This window comes from Morone saxatilis, unplaced genomic scaffold (assembly GCF_004916995.1).
Source record: "Morone saxatilis isolate NCDOM2014 unplaced genomic scaffold, NCSU_SB_2.0 Contig4, whole genome shotgun sequence".
NCBI classification, from domain to species: domain Eukaryota; kingdom Metazoa; phylum Chordata; class Actinopteri; family Moronidae; genus Morone; species Morone saxatilis.
This window is the reverse complement of record NW_023339984.1, coordinates 2,911,045-2,929,186: the sequence shown is the minus strand read 5'-3', so window position 1 is coordinate 2,929,186 and position 18,142 is coordinate 2,911,045. Positions and strand designations below refer to the sequence as shown.

At 41.5% G+C, this 18,142-nt stretch overlaps 3 protein-coding genes across 4 annotated transcripts in view; 1 reads left to right on the top strand and 2 right to left on the bottom strand.

Moving 5' to 3' along the window:
- Positions 1 to 2,293, bottom strand: part of drap1 (DR1-associated protein 1 (negative cofactor 2 alpha)) — an 8,608-nt gene extending 6,315 nt beyond the window's left edge. The window contains exons 1-3 of one of the 2 annotated variants that reach the window (XM_035674834.1): positions 2,156 to 2,292; positions 983 to 1,048; positions 263 to 335 (exon numbers count right to left, since the gene is read on the bottom strand). In XM_035674834.1, coding sequence (XP_035530727.1) covers positions 263 to 335; positions 983 to 1,024 — 115 coding nt within the window. In that variant the 5' untranslated portion in view covers positions 1,025 to 1,048; positions 2,156 to 2,292. Of the gene's footprint in view, positions 1 to 262; positions 336 to 982; positions 1,049 to 2,155 lie in introns of both variants that reach the window. The other variant, XM_035674835.1, reaches the window with a different exon arrangement.
- On the top strand, positions 2,179 to 3,432 carry cunh11orf68 (chromosome unknown C11orf68 homolog). The gene has a single exon (XM_035674833.1). It carries the CDS (start codon positions 2,214 to 2,216, stop codon positions 2,955 to 2,957), a length of 744 nt encoding a protein of 247 aa, XP_035530726.1. The 5' UTR covers positions 2,179 to 2,213; the 3' UTR covers positions 2,958 to 3,432.
- An 893-nt stretch (positions 3,433 to 4,325) lies between these two features.
- Positions 4,326 to 16,339, bottom strand: rela (v-rel avian reticuloendotheliosis viral oncogene homolog A). The gene is made up of 11 exons (XM_035674832.1): positions 16,163 to 16,339; positions 14,335 to 14,370; positions 13,947 to 14,092; positions 12,946 to 13,091; positions 10,730 to 10,821; positions 9,537 to 9,671; positions 9,124 to 9,228; positions 6,226 to 6,441; positions 6,016 to 6,096; positions 5,838 to 5,921; positions 4,326 to 5,339 (listed from the first exon to the last, which is right to left on the bottom strand). The coding sequence occupies exons 1-11, from the start codon at positions 16,167 to 16,169 to the stop codon at positions 4,486 to 4,488; spliced, it is 1,902 nt and encodes a 633-aa protein (XP_035530725.1). The 5' UTR covers positions 16,170 to 16,339; the 3' UTR covers positions 4,326 to 4,485.
- Positions 16,340 to 18,142: the final 1,803 nt, after the last annotated feature.

The window sequence follows — 18,142 nt, the reverse complement described above, 5'->3', positions numbered from 1 at the left end:
CCCATCACAAGTTCCCAGAGTCCAAAGTGACTTTTTCAAATGTCTTTTTTTTGTCTGGCCAGCAGTCCAAAACCCACAGATGTTCAGCTTACAGCGACTTTAAACTCAGAGAAAGCTGAACATTTTCATATAGCTCCAAGGCAGACCATTAGTTTGAAGTCCCCTGTCTAAATTAACATTACAGTTTAGATAGACTGAACATCATTCTGTGCATTCAGACCTTTGGACCTTGCACAGTGAAGATATTTGGCAGGAAGGATACATATAATAACAGGTACTGCTGCAGCCACTTTGCCTATTTCTTCATCTGTCTGCATAATCTTCTTAATCCTCGCCTGTAATGAGAAAAGGTGAAGGTGAGCACAAGTCAGTGCATGTGAATACATTGACACTATAAAGTGTTATCATGTTTTTATTTATTATAAACACTCTTAAAGCTAGCTTTCTGTGTATCAAAACGAAAAGCCTGTGAACTGGAATCTTATCAAAATGCAGTGACACACATTTCATCATGATAAAAACGACTTTCATAACAGGCATGTTTAAAACTATTCGTTCCCGTCGTGTTGAACAGATTTCCTGTAGCGTGTCCGCTGCGAACAACTCAAAAGTTTGCTATAATGCAGCTAGAAATAGCAGATTTGCACAGATTTCTAACGTTTAGTTTCACTTAGCTTGTCATGCTAAAAACAACGGTAACTGATGGGCTCGCTAGCCGCCTCTAATGTAACGTTATCTTAGCAAACACTGGGGTGCAAAGACACGTGAAGTTAGTTAACTCAGTGAAACCAACGACGCTGGTACGGTACTAGTGTCATTTACATTTAACTGATACATAGCGAGCGTTTGCTAGTTAGCTCGTTAGCTCTTTGGGCAACAAAACAGGCCGATCCCATTTAAGCTAACCAAACAAGTTAGCTCTCCCTCACAGTGTGCTAACACCAGCTAGTCTTCACACCGGTTCAGTAAAGCTCAAACTTACCGGAGGGAATCTGGCGTTGTATTTCTTCTTTTTGCTGGGCATTATTATATGACCTGGATGGCTCACCTAAAATAAAACGCAATATATTGTGGAGTATTATTCTATATCATGTATAAATCACCTCCACCGCGCACACACTAGATAGCAGTAGCTAGCCGGCTAACTCGTTAGCACGTCGTCGTCACTCGTCCCCGGTTGCCTGGCGGGTCAGCTTGGTTCCGCAGGGTCATAGCGCCGTTAGGTTGAAGCACCACGGCGCCCCGCAACTTGTACAGGAATATAATGTACACATTGCGTTAACTTTCAGCTAATAATGTAAGATTATTTGATATGTACACTAAAACTATCAAATGAACGCGTGTTTGCGTATTTGCGGATAAACACACCCGGAAGAATCTGGTATTTGTCACTGAAGAGTTGTTGGATAAGTAATTCAATTCAGTAACTTTACGTTAACTTACGATGCTTTAATACATACACCTCGGGCTACAGCAGCATCTGTATTGTATTTGTTGATTAAAACGCAGCTTCACTGCTTTATTTGTGCGCCGCATTCATCGAAAGAATAAGTAAATTCCGGGGTACATGATTTAGTCGTGAGGCAAGGCAACATAGTGAAAGTGTGAGACGTGTGAGCGGAGTTTGTCACAGCAGCGACCCGCCGTGTGGCTGCGCTTGTGCGGAAGAACACGGGACAACAAACTTCAACATCTGCAGGTCGGTTCAGCCCGAAAGTCCACTGTTTGAGACCAATGTGCGATAATTCCTCTTGTCCACATGCAAACGATGCATGCTTTAACCTTAACTGTGGGCAACAGCTGGCCGTAAATAATAATTCTCCAAATTTGTCAAGAAGCTGAACATAGACGATTGGTAAAATGGCTAGCTAGTCGGCTAGTTAGCGACAACAAAACTGGAGGCAAGCAGTTAAAAACCTTCCGATATGTGATTGGAGCTTCGTGTTTCGCTGAATGTTACCTAAAGACGACACAGAAGCGAAATGCACATCAAAGCTTATGTTTGTGAAAGACTCGGCAGGCGGACAAACGTTAGCTATTGAACAAGTGCTGCTAACGTAGCAGGCTAGCTAGCAGCATTAGTAAACACCCGCAAGCAATCCAGCTGTCCACGTCTGTCTGGGGCTCTAAACAGCAATATCAAATAACACAACACCTTCCTCCTTTCAACAGGATACTCCAGGACCCGTTAACAGCCGCACACTGACAGCATTATGGAGGAGGAAGAGGCCCCTGTGGATGCAGAGACGGAGACCCCCTTTGCTGCAGAGAGCTATGCAGCTGAGGCCATGGCTGCAGACATGGACCCCTGGATTGTGTTTGACTCGAGAAGAACTCCCAGATCCGAGTTTGATGGCTGGCTGGAGAGCAACAGGCCATCACAAGTGCACAGATTTGGTGATGAGAAAGGTGGCGTTAGCCCTGTGGGGTGGATAGCTGTGCTGGGCACAAGCCACTGCCCCAGCGGTGCGGATGTCACGGGTCTCCAGGAGAGCTGGGAGAAACTTTTGGCAAGTGGCCGGCCTGTCAGCTTCCAGACAGTGAAGGAGTTGGCCCTGAACCACGCAGTGCTCACGGGCAAATGGCTGATGCATTTGGACTCTGGTTTCAAGTTGGACCATGCCTGGGAGTGTGTGGCAAGAGCAGCCCTGGATGGGAAGATCTCCCTTGTTAAAGTCAGTCCCCATAATCCCAAGGGAGAGGGCAAGCAGGTCATTTGTGCCTACAACCAGAACTTCACTGACGAGAGCGAGGTTATAAGGCTCGACTCAGTCATCCGTGCCACCGGGGTCAAATGCGCTCTTTCCTACAAGCCCGATGTGTACACATACCTGGGAATCTACCGAAACAACCGCTGGAAGATTTGCCCCACCATATACGAGAGCAAGTTTGACCTGGAGTGCGTACCCAGGCGTTCCCACATCATCAACAAAGTCACCAATCTTGAAGTAACATAAGCCTGTGAGAACAAGAGGATAGTGTTGCAGCATGGGTAAATGAAGAGGCACTTTGTAATGCCAGGAGTCGGGGTGTGCAGTACAGCTCGCTGACTGAAACCGTTTTGAGTCAGTGGTTGAATTTTGATCTCAAGTTCTTCCTTTTGTCAAAAACAAGCACTAAATCTCTCATTTCGCTCTCGTATTCTCATGCTGTAATATTTTCTAAGTGACCTGAATTACTGTCTCTTTTTTTTTGTATTGAATATATTGTATTCATAAGTAAGAGTATTTGTATTCTTGAGGTTTTGTTTATTAGACACTAACACTTACCTGACAAGATGGTTGTAGAAATCCTTGATTTGTATGCACGTGCTCCAATGAAGTTTCTTTTTTTACACGATACATTTGTCTCATTTATTTGGCTTTATATTTTTGGTTTGTATTGAACCACGATAACAGAGTTGCCAAATAAAGTCTACTTTTGAAGACCAGATCATCTTAGTATGTTGTGGTTTTTATTGCCAAGAAAAGTGTTTTGGAATTTTGACAGAATTAATTATTCATTACAGCAAAAAAAGGCATATAGTATAATCTGCTTACATCATACTGGGATAAAACGGCATAATTTCATGTCAATAAAGCATGTTTTACTACAGAGTATAGCAAGTTAACCTGAAGGTCTGAAAAGAGTTAAACTACAGCGATTATTCATAAAACAACTGTAGAAAAACTGATTAGAGACCAGAGGAAATTATATTGCCAGACACAAAAAACCCGATCTGATACAGCTTCACTGCTATAAGCATGTACTTAATTAATGTTGCTTGTTTGATAATTATTTACATACACACCTTCATTTGGCTCTAAACACATTACATTTTGTTGCGACTCAACAAAGGCACCGGTATGTGGAAGCTGTTACAGTTCCTGCTGACCTTCAGACAACATTCTAATCTCCAAACACACCGGGATATTTAATGAAAAGAACAATGACGAACATAATTTGCATTGACTGATTAAATTCTTTGAAAATACCAGCCACTTTGTTTAAACCAAACGATTCATTTAAAGACTTCAGTAGCATTGACCAGAGCTACCAAACTGTTCAACATGCTTAACATGTTTCACAGACAATGACCTCAACAGGAAAACATGCATCTGATCTAATTGTCTTCATAAAACAAACATTTGTTAGTGGATAATCTAACATCAGGTTGACACAGTGGCTGAAAAAGTTAATCATTGATTCTCAACAAGGGCGGTGAAATCGGATCATCGGCCTTGTGGTTTATTGTTTGTTGGACAAGCGGTATAAATGAGGCCTGATGGCAAACCCCGCGAACTGAATAGCATAAAGAGTCTTTGCTGGGATTTCATGTTCACAGGGAGCAGTCTTGCTACATTCTGTCTCTTACAGCACTTCATATCCACCTTGTGTCCTTTTTTTGTCTTTAGTAACAACAAAGGAGTTGTAGTTCTGAAGGCTAAAGGAGCAGACTCAAGTGGTCTTTGTAAATATGTCCATAATAAAATCACATGCACAAACTTAAGTTGGGTGTCCTGACACAAACCTAGCTTGGTTTCCGCTGTTAAAAATGGAAATAAGACGATCCTCGTCGGCAGACATCAGCTCGTCGAGCTCATCCAGCACAGCGGGCCGATGGTTGCTGTTGGGTGCAATGTCATTCATGACCTCATTCTGGAGCAAGTTGACAATGCTGTTGGGATAATTCATCCAGGTGCTTCCTGGGTTGCTGGCAGGGTCAGAAGTGTTCTGGGATGCTGCAGTGTTCTGGGCAGCAAAAGAGGAGCTGGGAGCTTGCTGGCAGGAAGCTTGAGCCAACATTGAGGTGCCGTTTCCACTCTCGTTCATGAGGGTGGGGTTCAGAAGGTCCTCAAAGTCATCCATGTTTAGGTTGTCCAGAGCGCCTGGGGCCTGGGCTTCGGAAAAGCTAGGGAACTCAGGGATGTCATCGTCAACCAGTGGTGGGTCCACCCGGAACTGAGAGGCCTGGAGGGTGAAGGAGCTGCTGGTCTGCGAGGAGGCCATGCTTCCCTGGGAGGCTGCCGGCTCCTGGGCCATGGCTGAGGAAATGTTGGGGAAGAATTCATGAAGATCTGACAGGTTGACGGTTGAGTAGTCCGAGTTGACAGGGGCAGTGGTGGCGGAGGAGGAGGAGGAGGATACCTGGCTCATTGTGAAGTGGGACACTGGAGTGGCTTTGGGCTGGGAGCTCAGGTTCAGGCTCTCCATGATCCTCCATGTTTGGTTTGTGGTTGCAGCAGAGTTGGAGGGGGAGGACTCTACCTTGGGCTGCACTGAGAACAGCTGGCTTTGCTGATTGTAGGGGTAGGAGGGCTGGGGTTTCGCTCCACTGGCACCAGGGGGCACTACAGCCGCTGGAGACAAACACAAAAAGCAATGTGAGTTCCACTGCTGGAAATCTTTCAGCAGAAATGTACATACAAATCATCTGTTTATGCGTGTTCCTAAATAAACGCTGTTGCTACATAGATTCACTGTCTTTAAGACAGGGGGTGGAAAAAGAGGTGAAAACCAAATCTCAGATTTCCAGTACATTTACATTATCATTAGTGCAGCATTGCAGCAAGGGGCCGCAGGTCGGATTCAAACCTTGGTACATGGTCCGCCAGCTCTACCGGTGAGCTATTTGGGCGCCAGCTTTGAGGACTATTTTGACAAATATTCTACAATCCATTTGTCATTGAAGCCGAAACCAGACAATATGTAACATTTCTGCTTGATAACTGACTGAATCCATTATCAAAATTGTTGCCGATTGACTCATCTATTCATTGACTTTTAATTCTATTAGAATCACAGCCAATCTCTGCAGCGAATGAACAGAATCATCAGTGTGTAACATGAAGACTCACCAGCTTGTGCGTTCATTGATGGAGGCTTGGCTGTGGCTGTTCTCCTTGCTGGGCTTATGTGCCGTCTATCTTGTGGAATGGACACTAAAAATCAGACAGATGTGATTATATTACATACAAAAGAAATCACTATTACATCATTATATATCGAGCAGAGAAAAAATTCTCATCAACGTACCACTAGACAGCATGGGCCCCAGCTTCAGGCTCTGGAACATGTCCCCTGTACGCTTTCTCTTCTCACTCAGCCTGTATTCATCTACAGGAGGTCATTTTTAAAAAGCAGTTATGAGACTTTCAGTTACTTTGAGACTGTTAAATATTCAGAGGAAAAGCGGTCATCGGTAACTTATGTGATGTGATTCCATATGAAAACATTGCCTCTCACCTGGGTCGACAGGCAGGTAGTGGAAGTCCACCGGCTCGCTGACTTCACGGTCAGAGGGCCGGCGGAGCTGCATCTTGACACTAATGGGCGCAGAGAGGTTAGTGTCGCGGTACGGCGGTGTGCGGAACACAATGGCCACCTGTCTGTGGACATCAGCCTGGGAGAAAGAGCCCTTTCCCTCCCAGGAGTCCTGGAAGAAACGCACCTCGATGTCCTCTGCAGGGGGTCAGAAAATGGGGAAACGTAAGGAGATGAGGATGGACATTGGTCATACAGAGGTATTTTCCTTTACAGTGGCGATGCAAAACCAGCTGCGTGCTTTGCCATCATCAAAGTACAAGAGCTAAAGACATCACTTTTGCTGGGATGCAACACAAAGTTTGACAACTTAGAGTTATTCATTATGTTAATCTTAGAGTATTAGATTCAGAAGTCAGACTTAAAGGGGTGTTTGACGTAAAAGTGTGATGGCTCTGCTTGATGTGGAAATAAGTATATGACATTCTCCTAGAGAGATCAGGACCTTGAGCTTTTTCCACATTAACGTAATGTGCATCGTAGCTTAAGTTGAGCCATGGAGTCCTCACGGGAGTGTCCCCATGTCCAAAATACAAAGCACATGTTGTACAGCACGTACGCCTGCCATGATAAAATAACAAATAACTGAGGGAAAGTACTAATTTAAAATGTTTAAATAGTGTTAATTAATAAGAGATAATGCGAAGAAATGTTTTTACCTCCAGTATACGGATGTGGCAGGCACGAATTGCATTACACACAGCAGACAATGCAACAGGCAACGAAACCTAACGTGCAACGCTGGTGGTGGCCAAAAATATAACTTCACACTGCTGGTATGCATGACGTGTTAGCTGAGAGCAGAGGTTTTTGAAATGCACAAGCTGCATTCATTTTTTTGGGGCCAGAGGATCAAGCTGGAAACACAACATTGCCAATATTACATTATAAAGTTATGGTGGATTTGTTAGCAAACAGTTTCCTGTTTACACATCCAGCACACTTAACATTAGCATTCATGTGGAGTCGTGTTGCATCCAATAGTCACTCTCCTACAGTGGGTTTTTAGAGCTTTTTGTCGGTGGTCAGTAAAACACCCTAAAGCCACACGTATTAAACATAGTGACCACAATTTAAATAAAAGTAATTGCTTGGAAAGGAAACAAAAATTCTGTGCCCCAGAATTTAAAGTATATAAAGACTTCACAACACCATTTGATTAATAGTGACAGAGGAACCTGACACACCTTGACACATTCCATTTTATATTTCTCCTAAATCAATTATGACAATGATGACAATAGTAAATGGTAAAATGTAGTGTAACAGTGGCACAAGTAATCAATAGTCAAAGTCACACTGACTCAGTAACGATCTATTAAACACCAGTCTAACTTTGAATGTTTTTTCTTTTCTTTTCTGTATCCTTTACACTATTTATTATTATATTTATTTTGATGTCATTACATGAACCTAAATGTATGTACATTTATAATGGGATTACTGTGGTGAATAGATGTAATGATGTTGTGCAAAGTCATCATAATTCTTCAATTTGTTGTCTTGTATGTATGTATGTAATGTATCCTCTCCTTAATGGATGTAAATGTTGAAAAGGCAAACCAATATAAATCTGGTCTAAACTGTGCTAATACTAGTTTCCATAAGCTGTAGGTCATACCAGACCAAGTGAGGCTACATGCGTAAGCGTGGGGTTTAATACATTTTCCGTTTGTGGGAGGACAAATGTGTTATTTTATCTTTCAGAAGTTACAGTCTCACTTAAATGAGGGTTTCAAAACTGTGACTTAAAGTAGAAATGAGCATTTACCTTCAAGCCTAAACATGCCTAAACAGACAATTTAAGGTGAATTATGATTGTGGGATTTATTCTCCTGTGGCCGCAAGTAAAAGCAGGCAATTCCTTCTGGTAAGTAAAAAATGGAGGCTTTTGCGTGTACTAACAAGTAACATATTGGGCTCATTTAAGATGAGCCAGGCACAATGCATGCTGGTTAGATTTGTGTCCAACTTGATGCCGACTTCCTCTGACATCGTGCACAGATGGGCGACAATAACCTCACGAGTTCGAGGCGCATGTTGCAGTTGCTCTCCACCAACTGCCCAGGGCATGATGGGAAACGGCTGGGTTTCACCTGATCAAAGAGCTAATTGGCTTGTGGTCTTCAAACTACAGGTAGCCTCAAGATGATCTAACAGGATGTAAACATATCTGTGACTTCCTGTATATTCTTTGAAACTGTCCGACCTGACTACAGCTCTGTAACCGCCTCCTGCCGCCGCTGCCACCGCCTTATCTCATCCGCAGTTCATCTCGAACGAGCCTACTGAGCAGCTGCGACATCATAACAGCAGGTGTTGAGCGTGTGTAAACTAGCTAGTTAGTAAGTGAGCAGTCTTAATAGTTAGCAAAAAGGAACAGATAAATAACATAATTAAATTGTCAAAAATCCAGCTTGTGCCACAAGTAGAACGAATGCAAAGTTAAACAAACCAATACACTGACACTTCAACTGGATTCAAAAATGTCCCTTTTATTTAGTCAATAGTGTTAAATAACCTCCAGTTTAAATCCACTGAGCTATTTCATCATCTCCACTGAATGAACAGAAACCCACTGGGCAGCTATGAGCATCTCAGTAATCACATCATCACATGTAGTAAGCAACATTATGAAAGTCAGGGTTCTATTTCTAGCCCACTACCCAGTGTACAGTCAGTAGAATAACTCCCACTCACATCTTGGTGGGTGTGAAAGGTTTTCCGCCATTATATCGAGCTTTATCTGCTGAGTCAGCTTTCAGTTCTATTTATGGACAGATGTGAAAGTAGAGTGTGTGATGAACAGGCAGATGGTACCTTTTTGCACTTTGTCACATAGCAGAAAGATTTCATCCCCTCCTTTGCAGCTTCCAGAGTTGCGGTTGATTCGGCAGATCTTTAGCTCAGCCGTGTTTGGGGCCCCTGTAAGACATCAGACACCTTCTAGATGCAGAGGACTCTGGGATACGACTGACTCAAAACCAATATCAATAATGCCTGGGCAGCCAAAAAATCTTTCTTTCTTTTCTTTTTTGTTTGTATTTGTATATGTAAGTAATATATTATATACTTACTCACTCTTACTACTAGAGACTAATTCTTGTAAAAACATCCAGGTTGACCATAAATGTACAAAGACAATACATAGAAAGAGGAACAAAGAGTATCTGAGGGAGTTTATGGTTGCAGGATACTGTGTATGTAAGTGTGTGTGCGTGTTGTCTTCTCACTGTTGTCATAGATGGGCTGCGAAACCACAGGGTCCAGAGGAAACAGCTCCCCCGTGGGCAGAGTGATGGAGGCCTGGAAGCAAAGCCGGACCGAATTCAGGTCAAACTCCTCCTCCCATACCTTCGCCTCGGGAACTGCAGCCAAGACACAGCAGGGAAAGGGTGGGGTGCACAGTCAGGCAACACAGCAGTCTGGCAGACACTGCATCCTGTCATATGTAGGCTGTCAGTATTTTAATATCAGCCAGAGGTGAAAGTAACAAAGTTCGATTCCTCTTGTTATTGTGACTGTATTTTAAGGATTTTTTGGGGCCTCATAATGTAAACAGCTGGTAATCAGTCAAATATTTTTTTAGTCACAAGCATTTTGTTTTTAATCACTTAAATGGAAAGCGAAAGCCGAAGGTAGACAGGAAAGGGGGAGAGAGAGAAGAAATCAAAACCCGGGCCGCTGTGGTAGTAGGTGGTGGTACATGTACTGACCTTACCTTAAGAAGTTGATATATTTATTATAAAACTATTTACAGACCAGCCTCAGAATTGAGCTTCAGGGCTAAATGTTTGACCATAAGAATACAAAAACCTGTTTTTAATAGAAACTTCTATATCTATGAGTATGGATATTGACACATTTTCGATTTTGTAGTGAAGCCTGAATCTCACTAGCGAGATCTTGACCTCCCCAATGTGGCGGCTGCGCAGACGCATGTCAAATCGAGTCACTTCTTTCTTTCTGTATCTATGGCTATCACCGCTTTTGCTAACAACTTATTAGCGCAGCGAAGGTACAAGCTAAACTGGCTACAGGTTGAAAAATAACCTATAAACGTATAAATAGGAGGACAGACAGACACAGTTATAGAGTAAAGATATCACTCTCTCCATAAAATCGATCCATTACACTAGCTAGCTTGACATTAGCTAAAAAGCATCTATCCTGCTACAGTATGTTACCATTGTCTTGTATGAGAACCGCCATTTTTAAGCTAAGTTTTCAGCCTTGCTACTTAATTCAAGCTAACGATATATTTTTTGTGCTAATTTTTTTTGAAAGAATGGACATTTTTATGCCTATTTAAACTTCTAGTTCAGTAAAACTTTGACATTTAGGGACCGTCTCCACACTGCACTGCGACTTTTCACACAATGAGCAGCTTTGTGTTGTACACTCAGTTTTAAGCACGGCCACTTACTGTTGAAGGGGTTATTATTGGTCTGCAGCCTGCAAGTGATGGCCTCATTCACATCCTTCTTCTTGACACACTGTATGCCTAGGTTCTGAAAACTGAAAGCAAATACAGTCTAAGACTGAAACTAAAACACAGACACCACAAAATCATACATGTACTTTCTCATTCGTAATAGCAGCAACATTTGATATTATAAACCCTTATGACTTTCTTTTTCTTTTTTTCTTTATGTGAAAAATTACTCAGGGACCAATGCAGTTTATACACGGTGTATGTATGTATAGTATTTGCACAATGTGGAGGTGCAAAGAAAATTAAAACTGGGGTTAATGGAGCACTTTTGTTCTCATAAAATCCCCATTTAAAACTAATAAAACATCATCACTATGGGTCACTGATCACAAGTTGAGAGCACAGTTTATGAAAGTGGAGTGGAAGTGGAAAAATACTAGACTTCAAGTGCACTACCAATAGATGAAGATATTTTAGACCTCCAATAATATAATACACTTGGAAACAATGTAAAAGCTTAACACTGGATTTAATTTCTGCCCATAAGCACTGCTTTAGCACACTGGTAATCACCTTTAAACACACCCAGTGTTAAGTGTTTAAAGTCTTCTTGTAATGAGTATTCTTATCTTTTTTTTTTTTAAATGAGAACCATTTGACCTTTTCTTCAAAGACATTCCGTGCCATCCTCCTTCCACTTCCACCACAGTTATTTAATCAGTGGAAGCCTCCCTCTTTCCTGGCTGTATTCCTGACCGGTCTCCACTGCCAGTTTGCAAAAACATGGCCTAGCTCCTTCTATCTGCAATGATCAGAGGCCTGTTTTCAAACTCCAATTTGTTACTGTTATCTTAGAAAAGAAAAAAGTTTTATTACACATTTTGGCCTCCATGCCAGAATATCTTACTAAACTGAATGTTTATCAATCAGCCTTTCAATAATTTGCACTTTTCTGCCTATTCCCTCATATTTTTTACATAGTGAACATATCTAAAGCATTTGTTATGATATGATATTTTATTTGATCAGTTTTCATTATCCGTTTTATGTGATATTTAAATAAAACTAAGGTTAGAGCTTGAGAATAAGGACTTATATTTTGAGAAAATCATTTTCTCTCTTACTTAAAGGCCCCATCCTCATAATGCACATTATTACTATAATGTCAAGTAGAAATCTTGTTATTTAGACTCCTGTCAGCCTAGAACTGAAGATAAACTACCATATAACTCTAGTCTAACTTTGGTTTGTTGGGTCAAGCAGACTTTACAACTCAGATTGTAATGTAGAGCTTCTATGCAGCTATCAATGCCATGCCAATCTTTTAACGTGAAAAACAAATGACTAATATCGAGTACACTTTGTATCACAATGCAGTGAAGGGCAGCACACATTGTTTGAATTTCATCACACTGGTGATAAAAGGTACACTGACAAACACACTTCCCTCTGTCTGGCCAGATAACCTGGTTGAATGATGCAATATCAGGTTTAAACATCATGTAGTTAAAAATAGCTTGTATCCATGTGAAAGTACCCAGAATACTTTGCTTTTTTTGAAGTTCTTGATTGTGACAGTGAAAGACAGCAAATCAAGCAAGTAGTCGTTAGGTAGTTTAATGTTTTGCTCATCTCCGAACCCACAATGCAGCCGTTGACTAGTTTTACCAAGGAGACAGTAAACACATCCTTATCTAGGTCAATCTCTATCAAATTCCACCTTGTTTTGAAGTGGAGCTGCAGTTTCCTCCGAGTTAACAGAGTGCTGCAAAGAAGGTCTCTATTGTAGGCCATCCTGGAAGTCAGCATCGCCCCAGTTCGTTCGACAAAAAGCCAATGAGATGGTTTGCAAGTATACACACAACAAGGCTGTAAGCTCTGTAGTGTCATTTAGCCACTTGTTAGCTTCAGAGCTGGGGTATGTACTGATGTATTTTGTGTTGTTGGGCAAAAGGCGAAAATCTCTTAAGCTTGTGTTAACCACAGACCTTAATTCAGTCATCTAACCTGAAATCAATTCAAAAAACTGATTGAGTTCAATAAGAGGGAACCAGAAGTGCAAAAATGTTAACTCAGTTCTGGGTTTTAGGACTCATTCCGGCTGCTCTGTCGGTGTCATTTTAAACACTGCTGTGACAGATGCATCACTTCCCTAAGTTCCTCTGAAGCATGTGAGTCGAATGTCCTTGTCTTTTGTGCACACCTACCTGTGTATTCTTCTCTCCTGCAGGTCGGCCTCGTAGTAGCCATGCTTGCAGTCTTTCCCAACCAGCTCGTGAGGGTGCGGCTTGTGCGGTGGATTCTTCGTCACCAGCGAGATGCGAACACGCAGGGGGCCGTTGTAGTTGTGCACCTGTCGGAGGAATATGTCTTACTTCAATGATTCCAAAGGGCAAAGGGTGGATGTCTGTTGTTTCATTCTTGACCTCTGCCAAAGTATGACAACTGAAAAAAGTCTTAATTTTCATGATCAATTAATTTATTGCTTATTTTCGTTTGGTTTATAAAATATCAACCAAAAGAGTGAATTTAAAAATGTCTTCATTACAAATTTTCAGAACCCATGGTGATGTATTCACATGTCTTGTTTTGTCCAACCAACAGCACAGGACACAAAGGTATTCAGTTACTATCATAGAAGACAGACAGAACCAGATAAGGTTCACTTTTTAGAAGCTGGAACCAGTGAATTTTTATTGTTTAAGAAGAGAATGTCAGAATTTAGCTTCAGAGCAGAGTTTCTGACCACAACAATATAAGAATTATTTACAGAATAGGTTTTTCTAAAATAAAAGTTGCTTTATCTATTGTTTAATAGAAAACAGATATTGGCACATTTTATTCTGATGATACTCATAAAAACTACATTATCCATACTGGATACTTGTAAAATCAACTGTCAAAACATGTCAAAAAAAAAGAAAAAAAAAAAAATTATATATATATATTTATTAATGTCTCAATTTCCCTATTTTTGGTCTGTTCAGAAAAAAAAAATCAAAAATCAGAAGTTCTTAAAGTTTCTCTAGTTGCATACAGCCCTGATCCGCCCCATAGTCAGCAGATTTATTTATATTTGATTAGTGTGGTAGTATAGTGGTAAAGAATATGTTTACCTGAACTTAAACCAAAGTACCTATGCCTATTATGTAATTGTAGCTGCACTGAATGGACCACAGCCAGACCCCATGCTCTGCATCCTGCTCACCTTGATGGCTGGGTGGGTCTTAGTGGTGTCGTTGCTCTTCTCTCCGGGGATGCTGCCGGCTGAACGTCCCTCACACTTGTAGCGGAACCTCATCCCCCTCTGCTTCGGCTGCTCGATGATCTCTATGAAGGGGTTCCCCGTTTGGACTGATGGACGAGAGAAGAACAATGCCACTTAAAAGCAGTGTTTTGGTAAACACACAGTATCCAGATTGTGAAACACTCCCTGTCGACACCGCTTCACTTGAGTCGGTGTGTCAACACAGAAACAGCTGCGTCATCAACCATCAGTACGCGGAGTGCAGAAATGTTTACTCATGAAAAGTCTGCAGTCACTATCAGTGCTGATTTATGCAGCGCACTGATTACTTACGGGAACTGATTCTTACCTGGGTTGAGGGGGTTCAGGCCCCATCCATACACACCTATGGTGGAGAGAAAGCAAGGACCACTTGTTAGTCAAAGTCTTAGAGAGATTAGTGGTTTACCATCTGCAGTACATGACACAAAACACACGGTTACAGCACGGGTGACACAAAGCAAAAGCAGCTTTCAGCACATATTTGTGGTTTAGCAAGAGTTTGTCATTTGCGGTGTGGTCAGGGTGGAAATCTACAAGACGGCTCAGCATCCAAAGAGGTCAAAGGATGCTGAGAGACAAGGGCTTCCCAGCTAAATATAACTGCTCGTCATAAACTGCCTGCCAAGCTCGGAGAGAAGAAGAAGTGCAGAATAAAGCAAACAATGACGGGCAGGGTGTAATAATGTCGGTGTCAAATTACCCGCCTTATAGCATAGAGCCTCCATTGTGGGCGAAGAGAAGGCAGCACTCTAGTTTCAGGTACTCGGTTAATGAATTGTTGAGATTCACGGAAGGAATCGAGGTGTGACAGAGGATCAGGTAGCCGAAGCTCCACCCATCAGCTAGTAGGACTTGCTCAATTAGGAAAGGATACTTCCCAAGTTGTAACATGCCTGCTTCCCAGCCTCAGACCAAACGTACAGAATGTAGGGGAAAGGTATTCGTCTTTGTCTTTTAGCGTTAGTCCAGAAAGGGATGAATGTGAAAAGGGTGAAACAAGCCCCACACGATTCAACATTATATTATGTGAGTTAACTCTTTATTGAGTCTGGCATTGTGAAAGTGAAAGTGTCTACCACATCCTTCCAATTAGGCCTTCAGAGATCACTGAATGGGCTTATATCAAAACACAACTGAAGCATCCGAGACAGGCTGTGAGTCACTTTCCTCTAATTGCCCTAACAAAGACCTCACTGCCTCTACAGGTGATTTTATTATTGTTTGTCACACACTGTTGACATTTTGTGATAATATTGATCTTTGATAATCAATTTCACTGTCTTCTTCCATATGACAGACATGGATATATCATGTATGTAACAGTGTCTATTTTGGGAGGCCTGTGATTTGGAAACGTATAATGATGAAAGCTAATAATGTACCAAAACTCCATTATAGAACCGTGCTAATACTGTTCTTTAGCTTGCATGGACAGGTAAATGTGATATAAAATAGAAACACTGGCAGTTTTAAAATAGTCACAAGTGACTCTACACATCGGCATACACATGTCCCACTAAGCAGCTTGTATTTCACCACAACGTGCGAAAGTAAGCTGTGTTATTTCCATAATTTCCGTTCGCCAACACTGAGGTGGGCGGTTGCGAGCTGCGCGGAGCATTTATAACAGGACAGATTTAATTGAAACGAAAGCTACCTGCTGTGTAACATGTTGACCGAACTCTAGAAAAGTTATTCACAATGACAGTCATACTTTTAGAATGTGATTCGTAACTCGCATATGTCCCTAAATAAACAGATGACCCATAAATTGCGTGGTTTTTGAACGAGATTTCGGTCGCAACATGGAAATCCATGGGTGGACTAAACCAACAGGCCTCTTGGCAGCTCGACACTGTTTGGTTCACCCGTGCCAGGTGAGCTAGCTACACACAGGGAGAAATACAAGCAACCTAACAGCAAAGTTGACCCGGTGAGCGCCGGGACAGCTTAATAAAGTACGGCAAACTTCCTACTGTACGTTAGCTTACTGTCCGGGAACACTCATCCTGTTAGCGCAAATGCCAAATGTTAGCGGGGCTTTCCCTGTGCGCAAAACAACTCCCCGTACAGTTTCACCTCTCCTCTCCAGGCTGAGTGAACGGGCCGAGCACCATAAATCTGGCTCCACTCACCGTCCATGGCTGTGTCCGAGTCCGACTCACGTTTCTCCGTCTACACCGCCGTTTATCTGGACTTTGTTCTTCAGCTAAACGACGCTGCAAAAGGCGACAGTGTGGACTCTGAAAAGTTCTTGACAGAGCTGTTCTGTCGCCTCCTTCGCTCCACCTACAGCTGTGGGTGACAGTAAAGCTACACGCACACACAATACACCGCTTCCGGTAGGAACAGAGCCGAAGCGCAATGAGGAACATCCACTGACTGTAGATATAAGGGAACATCATTGCCTAAAGTCAACATGGTGCTGGCTATTTATTAACTCCTTCTGTTTTCTAATGATAGGCTCCAATATATTGAATATATTCTGCTTATTTATTTGCAATGGACTAATATAGTTAATGAGAATATGCCCTTTTCATGTCTGTATCAATAATGTTAAAGCCCCCCTCCAGTAATAAAAATCATCTTTCTTCTTGTTCCTACAGTGTGCTGTTTGATCTTCACTGTGCAGAATGATTGATGTATGTGCAGAGTTTTTTTACCTTCATCTGCTGAAAGGGGAAAGTTTCTCTGTGCTCACTGAAAATCTGATTTTAAGAGGCGGGGCCTACCAGCATGATTTGTGGCATCATAAATAGTATGCAACTTGTACATACACTGAGAATGGACTTTACAGTGAAGTAGGAGACATCTTGTGTCCAGCAGGAAAACTTTAGAAATGAAATTAATTTGAATACTCATATAATCTGAGGTAGGATGAGTAGATGCATTTCTAAGAATTTTAATGTGAAATTTTTGCCGAGAAAACGTGTTCAACACATTTTGTTCCTAGCAGGTATTTGTATATGTGTCTTAATAGGAGATATTTAATTAAACTAAATCATAACTGGCCCTGATCAAGTCACACAAGACATCACAAAGGGACAAAAGAGAAGGAGATGCAAAACCTCTGCTCTCCAAAAAGGACTGCAAAACAGGGACAACCTGCAGCAAATGTGGGAAGCACATTTGCAAGTCCCACACACGCAAAGTTTCCTACTACTGCATTGAATGCACTGACTAGTTTGCAACAAACATGTTTTATGTGTTGTGTTTTGAATGTTAATGTTAAATTAATATTGTTGTTAATATAATGATATTGCAGTAAGGACAGTGTCCAATGGTTGCGATAGTTATGTGGTTATATTATAACAGTTCCAGAATGTTCTTGCTGTTTCACTATCAATAAAATACATTTAAATTATTATGGCTGTTATGTTTTCATGTCTTAGGTAAAACAGGACATGATATAGTGTGATATAGCTGTTTTTTCTCCAAAAACGAGTCTAGAACCTAAAAAATACACTCTCATGCTATCTAAAATCATAAATTAAGGATTAATAATGAATGTATTAATGTAAGATATGCTATTTACATATTCTAAATAGATCTGTAGTTCAAAATATGGTATAGACACTTTTTATGAGGACTTTCTTGGACCAGGTCAAATTTGACCCGGACCATACTGTGAAGGCATTGGATATGAACTGTTTGTAAGGGTTAAGAAAACATCTGTTCAAAGGTTTAGCCTACCTTGAATACACTACAATGTAATTCATAGTTCATGTCTCTGTGGTTCTCATTAGAGATAATATTTCACAGGCTCATCATAGAAAGTCTATTTTAGGACATAGTGCTGGGGTTGTAGGGGTCATTCATTCTGGCAGTTGTATGCCTGTTAGTCTGTGGGAAATGTATACATTTATCCTAAACTTAGCCTACACTTAAACATGATTATGCTAAATTACAGTAGTTATGGTAAAATATTTAAAGTAATAATGAAATGATGAGGCTCTCATGTTTTCACAGCAACTCTAGGCTATTATTTTGAAAAGTGTCCAGTTTCCGGTGTGGTCCTCTGGCTAACTTGACACAGCTGCACCCCTTCGCGGTTCCTCTGCAGTGCAACTTGCCACCACCCACTCAAAACAGTGCGGAAATACCCAGATGACGCA